Genomic DNA, 12,869 nt, shown 5'->3' with positions numbered 1-12,869 from the left:
ACCGACTCCTTTTGAGAGGGAGGACCCAGCTTGCCACGGTGATGGATGATTGGGGGGCAAAGCCAAAGGAGGGGGCTGCTGGGCTGACACGAGTCAGAATCTGAGGAGACACAGAGAAAAGCAAGTTTAGGTCATTTTGCAGAGTGCCAGGCAATGTGCTCTCCTTTGACATTTTTAAAGAAGTTACAGTAAAGATTGAAATTGCTTTTCCTTTATTCTGGGTGTGAGCCCTTGTCCCTTCTGGAGTCCCTGCTGCCCACAGGGCCTGCCTGGTGCAGGGCGGTAACTGTTACCACTGCCTCCAAGTTGCCCTCCTCCCATCATCCTTCAGGGGGGATGTGGGAAGATGGTGTCCGGTGGGACTGATGGTCTTCCTGGCTGGGCAAGCCTTGCTTAGTGAGCAGAACAGGATCCACTCTCTGAAGTGTGGGGTCAATAGCAGTGCTGTGCAGAAGCCCAGCCTGCAGCGCCTGGACCAAATGCCCACCCTCTTGGGCCTGCAGTATTGGCCAGGGGACACCAAGAACTGGAACAGGACACCAATCACTTCCAGTGGCAGAGCTCCATTCCCTAGGCTGCCTGTCCAGGGCCTCTCAGCTGACCCCCAGACCTACCCACATGCTGGGACCACCAGGTCCCCAGAATGCCCCGTTGGCAGTCTACTTGTTCATATCCATTAGCACTGCTGCATCAGCTTCACAGAGAATAGTGGGGACCAGCTTAGGCCACGTAGGCCAGGGGCTGTCCATCCAGGCCTTTCCAGGTCCAACTCTACACCCACTTTCAGGATGGAGCATGCCCTGGTCAGAGGGGGGAGGCAGGTCCTTCCCTCCCTCCCCCTAGAACCTTCTGGAAGGTTTGCTAGGGCCCCAGAATACTTGCCTCAGAAGAGGCTTTCTCATCCACACGTCTCTGATGGCTGCATCTGGAGCCTTGAGCCCCTTCTCCAAAGGGCTAGTGGTGGAAAGAATCCCCTTACTCTGAACTAGCCATACTATCTTGGGGGACTCCTGGGCCTCTCTGAGCCTCCATTTTCCAGTGGGCAGCATGGGGGTAGTAATCCTTCCAGTGTAGAGCCCAGCTTGCACTGGACCCGTGATGGGGTCCTCAGTGGTGGTTCTTGTCATGGCCTCCTCGCTCCTGCCCTTCTTTCCTTCTGCAGCTGCCTGTTCCCAGGCTTGAGCTGACACAGTCCCGCTCCTGCCAGTGACTGGTGACTGTGGCAGGGCCACAGTGGCTTCTCCCATGGCCTCCCCCTCTGGGCCTCAGTAGTGGACACATTCCTTTCCCTCCTTGCCTCCCCCGTTTCCCCAACCAAGTGGGGCTGACAGCCATGAGAAGGCACCTGGATTGGAGGGCCAATGCCAGCCGCTCCCTCCTCCCATTTGGAAGCTGGCAGCTGCCTTTGTCTGTCAGCCCCAGACCCCAGACCCAGGACCCTGATATGGGCTCACAGTGGCCACCCTCTTCCTTCTTGGTCAGCAGGGCACTGCAGGCCCTGGACTTCGGCCCCTCCTGTGCAACCACCCGGGGCCTGGAACCCATTAGCCTTTTTAATTAAATCCGTCTGCTCTGTGCTGAAGATTGGCCCTGCGTCTCTGCTCCCCACCCTGGGTGTGTGAGCGGAGGCTGCACACAGAGGCAATTGTATGAACTGGGTGTGGCATCCTAGAGAGCAGAAGCCCCCGCGTGCGGTGTGGCTGGGGGCCCCGCCGGCCTGTGGTGGGGGTGTGGGATGCCAAGGAGCCAGCTGGACAGGACTCGGCGCTGCGGGGCACTGAGGGGTATCTGAGACTGTTCCTGCAGCCTGAGCCCATGGGCCCGAGGCTGGAGGATAAACAGGGCTTTGCCCTTCCCAGGGCACATGGGCTTGCTGACCTGCTTTTCCTGACAGAGCTGCTCTCTGCCCACCCAGGAGTGCATCATCGATGAGGACTGCGGGCCCCGAAGTTATTGCCAGTTTTCCAGCTTCCAGTACCTCTGCCAGCCATGCCGGGACCAGCAGATGGTGAGTGTGCCCGCAGGCCCCAGGGCTGTAGCACCAGGGCCATGGAGCCCAGAAAAGGGCTCTGGAGGACAAGGCCCCCCCCCCACCACACACACACACACACATTTTCAGCTGGGTTTCCCGGAAACCTCCTATGGGGCCACACCATGTCCACGCTCAGAAGACCCTCTCCATGATGCCTGTCCAGGAAGCCATCCCCACCCGCCCCGCGACTTCTGGCCCCTTTGTCTGCCTCATGGATGATGGAGGGGAAGGGAGGGCAGAGGAAGAAGCCCCACACCTGTCCCTTCCCCAAGACCCATCCCAGTAGATACAGCCAGGGACGCTGCTGCAGCCCCTGGGGCAGGGAATGGGTAGCCTCTCACCTTCCTGGCCTGCAGCCCACCGCCCACACCTTTCTCCCAATCTTCCCAATCAGAGAAGGCAGAAGTCAGGCCAAGAAGTAGCCAGAAAATCTTCTGTTGGAGATTTTTCAGAGAAGCATGAATAAGGGTAGCAGAGATTCTCCCTCCACCCAACAGATGTTCGGACAGAGCCATATGGGCCCATAGACTTTTCTTGGCCGTTTTTATTATTAAGACAAGAACACAGCACAGTAACAAGTTTGGAAAATAGAAGGTTTCTTACTACCCCTTCCGGCCCCATCTGTGGTCAGGCAGCTGCCGATGCCCCTCGTGGCCTGTCCTGCTGGGGGCCATCACTGAGCACGGCCGTGAAGAAGCCACTTTGCTAACTGCCATTCCCCATGTGTGACTCCAGGCCCACGGCACCCACGTGCCAGCCCATCTGCCCCTTCCCAGGCTTGGGCCTTAATGTAATCAGCTTATAAGGATCACACTGCCTGCTTCTGTGGGCCCTATGCCATGTTCCTTCACATTCCTTCCCAACCTAGGGACCTAATAAGAAGGAGGCAGGGCACAAGTCTGGGCAGACAGCAAAGACACACTCCCATCCTTTAAAGGCAAAATCTCAAGCTGTGCAGGAAGACCCAGATACATGCAACCCCCCAGGTGCCATTTTTCCAGTGTTCTGAGCCCTCACGTCTGTCTCACCAGCCCCGTTCCCACCTCTGCCCCCTTGACTTCCATGAAAGCCCCACCAACCTAGGATCTCAGTTTCCTCCTCTGTACAGTGGAAGGATGTGGGTTGACCTACCTGCAATACCTTCAGGCTTTCCGGGCTGCGGGTGGTGACAGGCTCTCCCAGGTCGTGAGCTGGCGGGCTGTTGTGTTTCCCACCTCTCTGCAGATCTGCACCCGGGACACTGAGTGCTGTGGAGACCAGCTGTGTGTCTGGGGTCACTGCACCAAAACAGCCACCAAAGGCAGCAATGGGACCATCTGTGACAACCAGAGGGACTGCCAGCCTGGGCTGTGCTGTGCCTTCCAGAGAGGTGGGTGGCTTCCCTCTGGGTGCAGGGCAAGCCCTTCCGCACACTTCACCAGGCTGGGTCTCCTGGGGCCGTCTATGCCAACCACACCCCTGGGCAGGCTCCCAAATGCTCACTCACTATGTGTTCCAGCGCCACAACCTCTGCCTGACACCTGGGGTGGAAGACCATCTCTTTTTCTTTTCCCTGTTGATTCCTAGAACATGTAAATTCCTTCAGGACACTTAAGCCCAGGCAGGAAGAACAGCCCCTCCCCATTCCATTTCACCTCCCTCCCCAGGCCTGAGGTAGCACCTGGCCCTGGTGGTGTTTCCTGTCAACTGAATGCTCCCCTTCTACTCCCATCTTCCATTCCCATTGCCTCTCCCAGGTGAGGTCAGCTCAGGCACTCTCCCCTTGGCCACCTCTCCCAGCCCTTTTGTCCTCCTGGTACCTGCTGCTCCTGCGGTTTTCCTCAAGGATGGCTTCTGGGTGTCACTTCAGTCTCATTCCACCTTCCAAGGCCTTGGCTAGCTCCAGCTGACCTGTTCTCCTTTTCTCTCCACCACTCCTTGGCCCATTTGGGAATCTCACTGCCCCAAGCTTTCCCACTGAGTCCATTCCCAGACCTTTGTTGGTACTGTGCCCCAGCCTTGAATGCCTTTCTTTCACTCTTAATTTCTCCAGACCATTGGCCTCAAAACCCAGCCCAAGCCTGCCTCTTCCAGGCAGTCCTCCTAACTGCTCCAGCCTCCCCACTCATTCCCTCCATTCATTTCCTCTCATCCCACCTCTTCAATCCTAACCTCCACATTGGGTAGGGTGGAAGGGGGGGGCTGCCTCCCATTTCTCTGCTCCACCCCCTGTGCCTGCCCTGGTGCTGGGGCACAGGGTGACTCCTGGCCGGTTCCAGGTCTCTTGTTCCCAGTGTGCACACCCCTGCCTGTGGAGGATGAGCTCTGCCATGACCCCGCCAGCCGGCTCCTGGATCTCATCACCTGGGAGCTGGAGCCTGATGGAGCTCTGGACCGATGCCCATGTGCTAGCGGCCTCCTCTGCCAGCCTCACAGGTGAGGCCCCACCGGTTCTCCTTGTCATGAGCCAAGGGCGGATGAGATGTCTCCCAGTTGGGTCTCAGGACCAGGAGCAGGGAGGAGATGTGGGTTCAGCTTAGGGTAGGTTTAATCTGGGGTGTTCTTGAGTATTCTAGATGGAGGAGTCCAGTAGCAGGCAGACCTATAAGGCTAGGGCTCAGGAGAAGGTATGGCCGGGGGTACAGGGTCAGGTTCATCTGTATGGTGGTGGAAGACTCATGAGTGGGTGACCTGGGGAGAGGGTATGGAAAGAGAAGAGCTGAGGGCGAAGGAGGCAGCCCAGGCCCATTACTACCAAGGACAAGCTGAGAAGGAGCTGGCAGAGAGGTCGGCGGGAAACCAGGAAAGTAGGCCCCCAAGGTGGAGGGCACCACCAATGCTTAGAGGCGACTGAGAGGCTGTGAAGCATCAGGATGGCGCCGTGGACATTTCTCAGGGCACGTCTTCCTGGACCTCTCAGCAGCCGTTACCCAGCCTTCTCTCCCGGCGGAATCCAGGGTGGCTGGACAGACAGAACTCCCCCGCCCTGCACCACAGGCCCAGGGCTACCCATGAGGCCAGGGTTCCCCACAGGCCCAGTAGATGAGGCAGTTAGGTCCTGTCCCTCTGTCAGGGCCTAGATGGGCAGGGGGCTTAGAGGGGCGCCTTGTTGCTATAAATTCTCAGATCCCTGTGTCCCCTGGGTCTGTCCCTGGGATGCTGGGCCTGAGACCTCAGTCACAGGAAGACAGACCTGCAGCTAGAGGTTGGGGGAGCTGCCCCTTGAGTACATTTTCCCAAAGTGATCCTCCCTCAGCAATCTTTTTTAAGGTAAGATGTTGACACGAAGTTAAGACTCTGCTGAAGAGATGTTAGAGGAGGTGTCGTGAAGGTGAGACCGGGAGACCTGCCAACAGCAGAAAAAGGGCAGTGCCTTTGTCTCAGGCATAGCCTCATGCCCAGGATCCCCCACGTTGAGCCTGGCTTTGCCCCATGGGGAGACATGGCCTTCAGCTGAGCCACAGCCCCCGTCTCTCCCCAGCCACAGCCTGGTGTATGTGTGCAAGCCAACCTTTGTCGGGAGCCACGACAAAGATGGAGAGACCCTGGCACCCCGAGAGGTCCCCGACGAGTATGGAGATGGTGGCTTCATTGAAGAAGTGCGCCAGGAGCTGGAGAACCTGGAGAGGAGCCTGTCAGTGGAAATGGCTTTTGGGGAGCCCGATGCTACCTCTGAGCTGCTGGAGGCTGAAGAGATTTAGACCCAGGCCTGTTCTGCGGGTAGACGTGCAATAGAAGTAGCTAATTTATTTCCCCAGCTGTGTCCTCTAGGTGTCGGCTCACCAGGCTTTTTTCCATGGTCTCTTCCCAGAACATTTTCCCTCTGGCTTGAAACAAAATGAGGTGCTGCACACTTGTCTAGCCGCCCCCAGACTGTATACCACACAACACAGTGCTGGTGCTGGGGAAAGGTGGGGTGTGGGGGGTTAAAGCAAAACAGGGCTGTTAAACAGGTCCAAATTATTGGCCGCTTTGCCTCTGTTGGTTGGCAGATGGCTCATTTCATTTTGTTCTATGTTGCCTCGAGAATTGTTGGAGGGGAGGAGATGGAAAAGGATGCAGAATTTCCTCATGATGGGTTTTGGGGAAATGTTGACTCTTATGTGTGAAGAAGAGTGCCCTGTTTTGCAAACATAAACCTGGCAAAGATGCAACAGACGAAGTTTTCATGCACTTCTTCGCATGGGCATAGGTCAGCTGTGCCTTCAGCTGCTGCAGGTGAAATGTTCTGCTGCCTCTGAGTTACATACATTCAGCCTTTCAGCAGTGTTACTCGGCCCCTACCTTTGTGCCAGGGAAACAATTGCATACGTACCCACGATCGAGTCATGCTCTCACCACAACCTGGTGAAGGGGGCACTGTTCTCCCTGTCTGTCAGGATCTTGGAGGCTCAAAGATGTCAAGCTGCTTGCCCAAGTCACACAGCTAGTGAAGACCAGAGCAGGATTTCACTCAGGTGTGACTCCAAGCCCCGTGCTCTCCCCAATCCTCCCCACCAGCCGCAGAGCCACCAAAAGCACCCCATTCAAAGAGGAAGAATGAGATGTTTTCCTTTTTTGAGGCACATCTGGAATTCAGGTCAAACTAGTTCACACATCAGTATAAGAGTCAACTTCTACTCTTAGAAATCGTCGTGTTCTTCCTAGTGCGGGGGCAGCCATCATTCTAGTGGAGACAGATCATACTGACAGCATGTGCCGTGGCGGTGAGTTACAGCAGTAACTTTGAAAGGACAAGATCGGAGCATATTATCTAAGTTAACTTGCCAGAAACAGTACTTACTTAGGTCATTGTAGGGTCAGGAGTCTAAATGAAATTTACAAAATCACTTACCAGCAACTGTAGACTATTATCAACCACGTGGAGAAAATCCAACCGAGCTAAGGCTCTGTGAAATATGGTTGTAATATCCAAACTGAGAGCACTGAAATGTATGCTGTCCCACAAATGATATTTTCAGGTGCCATGGACTGTTTCCATCATGTATTCATCCAGAGTTATTAAATTTTAAAGTTGCACATGATTGTATAAGCATGCTTTCTTTAAGTTTTAAATTATGTATAAACACATATGTTGCAGTTAGAAATTAAGCATAAATCACTTAAACTACTCTTTTGTGGTTCTTGGACTTCTTTTTTCCTTTTGACTTTGAGTAATATAAAACCCTTTCAGCCAGAAAAAAATAAAATAGAAATGACCCGTAATATATATATATATATATATATATATATATATATATATATAATATGTATTATATATATAAAATCTCTTTCGTGTAAATAAATTTTCCAGACATCTGAAGCACACCTCTTTTAGCATCAACATATTTTAGAAATGTTAATCATTTTTGGACAGGAACCTTTCACTGTCTTCTGAAAGAGTAAATGGAATGTAGCTGACCCTTTTCTTGGAAGTCCTTTAATCACAGTTCTGGGCCATTACACAGTAAGAGCTTCAGGAACTATAGTAACAGAGCTACTATATATTAAGGTCAGTCGGGTACAGGCAGTCTACCTATATTAACTCATTTAATCTTCACTGAATCCATGAGTATTTTCTTCATTTAACAGGTGAAAATGGAGTCTCTAAAAGATGAACTAATAGAGCTAGAAGGCAAACAAAAACAGTATGTAGTACAGTATGCCCAGGATATACTAATAACATTAACATCAAATACAGAACTATTCTCCAGTCTGTGTCCCCAATCATCAGGACCATTCTAGATCCTTATTACTCAACAGCTACTGACTGACAGCTGCTCAGAGCCAGGTGCTGTGATATGCTCTGCGGTGCCAAGTCAATCCAAATAGGGACCCTGCCATGAAGGCAGCACAGCCTAATGAGGGAGGTACACAGAACCCAGTGCCCACAAAACAAATGCACTCAATCCGATATCGGGACAGATGTTACATCAGCCTCAAAGGAGCACTTGGCATGGGAGACCTAGCAGGGAAACTGGCTAAGATGATAGAAGTTGATCAGGAGGCAGAAGGATCAGGAAAAGGCATTCCGGGCCACGGGCAGAGGGAGCAAGACAAGAAGGAGAGAGGGTATATAGGGAAACTGTAAGTAATGCACAGTGGTTGGAAGGCAAGGTAAATTTGAGCAAATGTTTGGAGAAGAGGCTGAAAATTATGTCAATCAAAAAATTTATTGAGCACCTACTATATGTCAGGCCCAATATTAGGTGCCAGGGAGACACCTAATATTGAGATAAAACCAGGTTCCCTCCCTCATGGAACTTATAGGCAGGTATATTACCTTGCTCCACTTTGTCATCACAGCCACAAAAATGTAAGCACATGAGAGGCTTTGCAAAATACTCGGCTGAAATCGACAGGTAGAGTGGCTGATGTATCTGCTGTACTCACAATTCTAAATGGGATGTGGTTGTAAGGGTTAGGTGGAGTTTGGTACTTGACCTTACTGCCTGTCTTTCTCTGGGATGCAGCAGGGTAGACACTGTCGTTTCAGCTACTTAAAGCTATTCCCAACTCTCTTTTCTTTCCTTTCTCACACCACCGCAGAGTCTGGAAAAGCCAGCCCCCCCTGCAGCTTGGGATGGCCACATGACCAAGCTCTGGCCCAGGAAATGTAAGGGAAAGACTGCCAAAGAGTCTCTGGGAAGGAGTTTTCCTTGAGTGGCAAAAGGAAAGAGGCATACAGGAAGAAGTATGCCTTTGCCTCCTTCCCTGGTTTCCTGCCTCTGAGTCCAGGGGTTTAGGGTGTGCCGTTTGGCACTGTGGCAGCCATCTTGTGGTCAGGTCACATGATCAAGATCAAGGTGGTGTCAGCAGGGCTGCATTCTTCACTGAGGAAGAAAACATTTCCTTGCTCTTTTTCAGCCTCTAGGGGTCACTCTCATTCCTTGGCTCATGGTCCCCCTTCATCTTCAAAGCCAACAATAACAGGTCAGTTCCCTTTTGTATGAAATTTCTTTGGTTTTTCTGCAGCTGGGAAAGGTTTTCCACTTTTAAGCACATGTAAGAATAGATTGGGCCCATGTCATGCGGGGTCTCTGGTCTTGCTCCCCACATAAGAACACAGGATATGGTGAGGCCAAAAAGGAACACCCACGGAGCCACAGGTAGGAGATTCATACCACTGTATTCTCGCTGGCGGCCGGGCGAGACACACGAAGTAGGAGCCACAAGATCCGCAATCCGCCGTCCACTTCTCTGCCTGCAAACCAACCAACCAACAAACGTAGCCACGGCTGTTATATCAGTGGCGAATGGCTAACTGGTAACAGCTGACGGCCAACTAGTCACAGCTGATGGCCATCTATTAGGCGAGCCAGCACCTTCCACGTGAGGCCGAGAGCTTGGAAACTGCTCTCTGGGACTCTGTCCCCACAGCCCACCTAGATAATCTAGAATAATATTCCCATGTTAAAGTCCTTAACCTTAATCACCTCTTTCAGAGGTCATTATTCTGCCTACCACAAAGGAATGAATCCTTGATGACACTGGGGAGGAAAGCTATCCTGCTATCAACCATATCTGGACCCGTTTTCAAGTAAAACACCAAGATTATTACAGGTAAAGTCACTGTTAGTCTTTCCATTGTTTGAAGTGCAAAGCATTCCTAACTGATACCAGAGATAGTTGCATCAGGAATAATAGCCCAAAGGGAACAAAGGATAACTTTATGATCCCAACTCACCCACTTTCCCACCCCCAATGTACGGCTCTGGAAAAATCAAGATGAGAAAAGGAGATGTTTGGGCATGAGGTGCAGGCTCTGAGTCTACACCCTGACCTTCCACACAGATGAGAATGGCTGGTGTGTCCACCCACATTGCCTCAGAATGAACAGGAAGAGGAGTGTGATGGGACATAAGCGGTGGCTGCTGATTCTTCCCAGCTTCCCCTCCTCCTGTTCAGTTCCTTCTCATTCCCCTTCCAAGTGTCTGGCTTTCCCTGCCTCACTACCTGGTTTAGGCTTTGGACACAGCCGGTTGGGAGAAAGGGACGCAGGGCAGAAGGATGAGAGTTGAAGAGAGAAGCAAGGGGCCCTACTGTGGTGCGAGGGAAGAGGTGGGGATTGGAAAGGGGGCAATAAGTGTTCCTATGGTCTGTGGATCCCCTCCAGATAGTCAGAAATGCAACTAGATTATTCTGGAATTACTTTTTGATAGCTAGATTGGGTTTCTAAATTCTGGGGGACAATAGCTGTGGAGCTGGGTGCAGGGCTGGCTGAGAGGTGTCATTTCAGCAGCGGCAGCACAACTCCATATAAACTAGAAGGGGGGGTAAGGAATCCCCTTTTGGGAGATTGCAGTGTGTGGAAAGTGGTATTCCTTGTTTGACCTCCCATGAAGGAGGGGCAATTAGACTGATTCCATTGACTAAAACTCATGGGGAGAACTGTAGGAGAAACTCATAAAAATCTATTAAAAATGACACGTCATGGGGTGGGGAGGTGGCTGCGCAGAAGCTACAGGACACCCTGACTTGCCACCCATGTACCATACAAGGAAGAGCATCAGGGAGAGGGGGCTTGTGGGAGCAGCTATGCGTGTGCAGGGTGGGGGGTTGGGGCAAAAAAGATGGATTCTAGCAGCACTCACATCCCGATAGAGGTATGCAAGAAGGGTGAAAAAAGGGTGGAAGACTTGGTGGGGACCAGTGCAGCACGGGACATATATTTTTGAGGAACACCTCTTGTCAACAACAGGAGGCTGGCAAGTCGTTTCATAAGGGAACACCAACGCTGGGAGCTGAGGTTTTGGCTGGTAGGAGAAGCAGGGCATCATTTCATAGTGAATTTACAGTCACCAGATAAAAGGGACAGTAACCTCACCATGACCAACAGGAGGCTGTGCATGTAAGGAAATGTCTTTCCCTCTCCCTTCTCTCTTCCACTGTCCATAGAGCTGGTGCAGGGAGAGTGGGTGGGGAGAGTGACAGCACTGGCCACACCCCCTTCCCTCTCCAGAAAGCAGCACAGTGAGCACTGTGTGTGGGATGGTGGTGCGGGAACCTTTGAACTAAATAACTTAAACGTTTGTAAGATGAGATTGTTTCAATAATGCAGTGACTTAAATGTTATCGGATTGCACTGAGAGCTTGATGAGCGCCCACTTCCAGTGGGAAACTGCATTCAACAGAACACACTTGGCAGTTACTGGAAAAACAGACCCACTGCATATTTGTATCTCAAGTTGACATTCCTCAATGAAATGGGTTCCTTAAGCATTATAAGAGGCTGAAAACAAGGTGTGCCCTCTGAACTGGGGGGAAGGGAATGAATGCTGGGAGCAGAGAAAGCAGAGGGGGAGTGTGGGCCCCACCTTTCAGGCTAGGCTATAGTGTCCACTAATAATTCCTGGTGGGGTAAATTCTCAGGCTCTGACCAATCAAAAGGCCAGCTTCTGTACAGATTAGCTGGTGAGGGGGGAAGGGGCAGAGGATTCCACCCCAATGCTTTTTTTGCCCTCCTAGCTTGGCCCTAGTGATTTGCTGCGTTCTTTTCTAACTTTAATGCACTCTTGATTTTGCCAACTATTCTTGTTTTCTGAAAGCCGAGTTTTGAAAACTAGCACTCTCTCTAAGATATGATCACAGTGCTCCTCTCACCCATGTGAAAAACACTGAAGGAGCATCTTCTGAGTTCCTGTACACTAAGTCTGGGTGGCCGCAAGCTTTATTTGGGCCATGAACTGCTTTACCAACTTGGTAAAAGAACATTTTATGAATCTTCTAGAAAATTATACATACACCCTGCTAGTGACCAAAATATTGATTTTTCAAAAATCACAAATTGTTTAGATGGACTAGTTTTATTTAGCCAAAAAAACTTGCTAACTCAGATTTTCTTCTATTCCATTTACTCTGGACTACGTAGAATTTGCAAGTCACAAGTGCAAGAGTTGTTTAGGGTCTTGATGCTGAACAAAAGGACAAAATTCAGAGGGAGAACTACCATAGCCAATTGAAAAGGAAATACTAGCAAATGAGCCAGAATAAAAGATTTTATTGTATTCCGTACATTCACAGGTCCAGATTTAGTAACACTGCAATGTTGGATGCTGTGCACTCCCTTCGCTTAGGCCACACTGTAAGTTTGTAGCTCTCTTCTCTCCTGGCCTAGAGATGTGTCACAGTTCCCACTGCAGTCTGGCAACCAATAGCGATTGACTACTTTCTAGCAGTGACATCGGTTCACCCCTGCTTTCTCAGAATTTTAAAGTACTTTCCATTACACTACAAAAGATCACCAAACATTCTAATGTGGGGCTCCTTCACTTGCTATTTTTATCTCATCATGACTACTATCCCTTACTTTGAGAAGCAGACCTTCAACTAGCAGACTTCTGGACAGACCAGGGAAATACAGCATGGTCCTGAAACCATAGCTTTTGCTTCTTTGGCCAGAATGCCTCCCTTGCCTTTTGCACCTGCCTCAGAAATGTAGGTACTTGGTTCTCATAGGGCCTGCTGGTTGACACCAACCCATTTGCCCCACAGTAAAAGCGCTTCACAACTTTGGCGTGATCTGTGGGAGCAGGGTCACAGTGTCCTGGGTGGCCTGCCTCAGCCTCAGGAGGTTCAGCAGATGAATGGTCACCAGGCTCCGTGCCCTCTGGCTTGGGCACTCGGCCCACTTAGGGCTCTGCCTCTTGGCTCAGAGGTGCTCCCTTGATCCTCTGAATAGGAGAGGGGATGACACATACATTAAACTCCCTCCCACTGCCACAAATCCACTTAGAAAAGTTCACCACCCCCTTTCCTGAAATTACTAAAGTGCAACATTGTGTTTTTACTCTATCAGGCACTGAAAAGCAAGAACTTTAAGTTTTTCTTTTCTATAATGAAATATATTTTTACTCTTGGTATTTGTAATATGCCTGCA

The 12,869-nt window shown here is 51.0% G+C and overlaps 1 protein-coding gene across 5 annotated transcripts in view; it reads left to right on the top strand.

Annotated features, from left to right (window-relative positions):
• Positions 1–7,122, top strand: part of DKK3 (dickkopf WNT signaling pathway inhibitor 3) — a 44,273-nt gene extending 37,151 nt beyond the window's left edge. For all 5 annotated transcript variants that reach the window (XM_074335997.1, XM_019729295.2, XM_074335998.1 and 2 more), the window contains exons 5-8: positions 1,916–2,008; positions 3,257–3,401; positions 4,291–4,447; positions 5,493–7,122. In XM_074335997.1, coding sequence (XP_074192098.1) covers positions 1,916–2,008; positions 3,257–3,401; positions 4,291–4,447; positions 5,493–5,712 — 615 coding nt within the window. In that variant the 3' untranslated portion in view covers positions 5,713–7,122. The remainder of the gene's footprint in view (positions 1–1,915; positions 2,009–3,256; positions 3,402–4,290; positions 4,448–5,492) is intronic.
• The last annotated feature ends 5,747 nt before the right edge of the window (positions 7,123–12,869 follow it).

The sequence above is a fragment of the Rhinolophus sinicus genome, linkage group LG06, assembly GCF_036562045.2.
Source record: "Rhinolophus sinicus isolate RSC01 linkage group LG06, ASM3656204v1, whole genome shotgun sequence".
NCBI lineage: Eukaryota > Metazoa > Chordata > Mammalia > Chiroptera > Rhinolophidae > Rhinolophus > Rhinolophus sinicus.
Note: the sequence above shows the minus strand (reverse complement) of the source record. Positions and strands in the feature narration are given on the sequence as shown.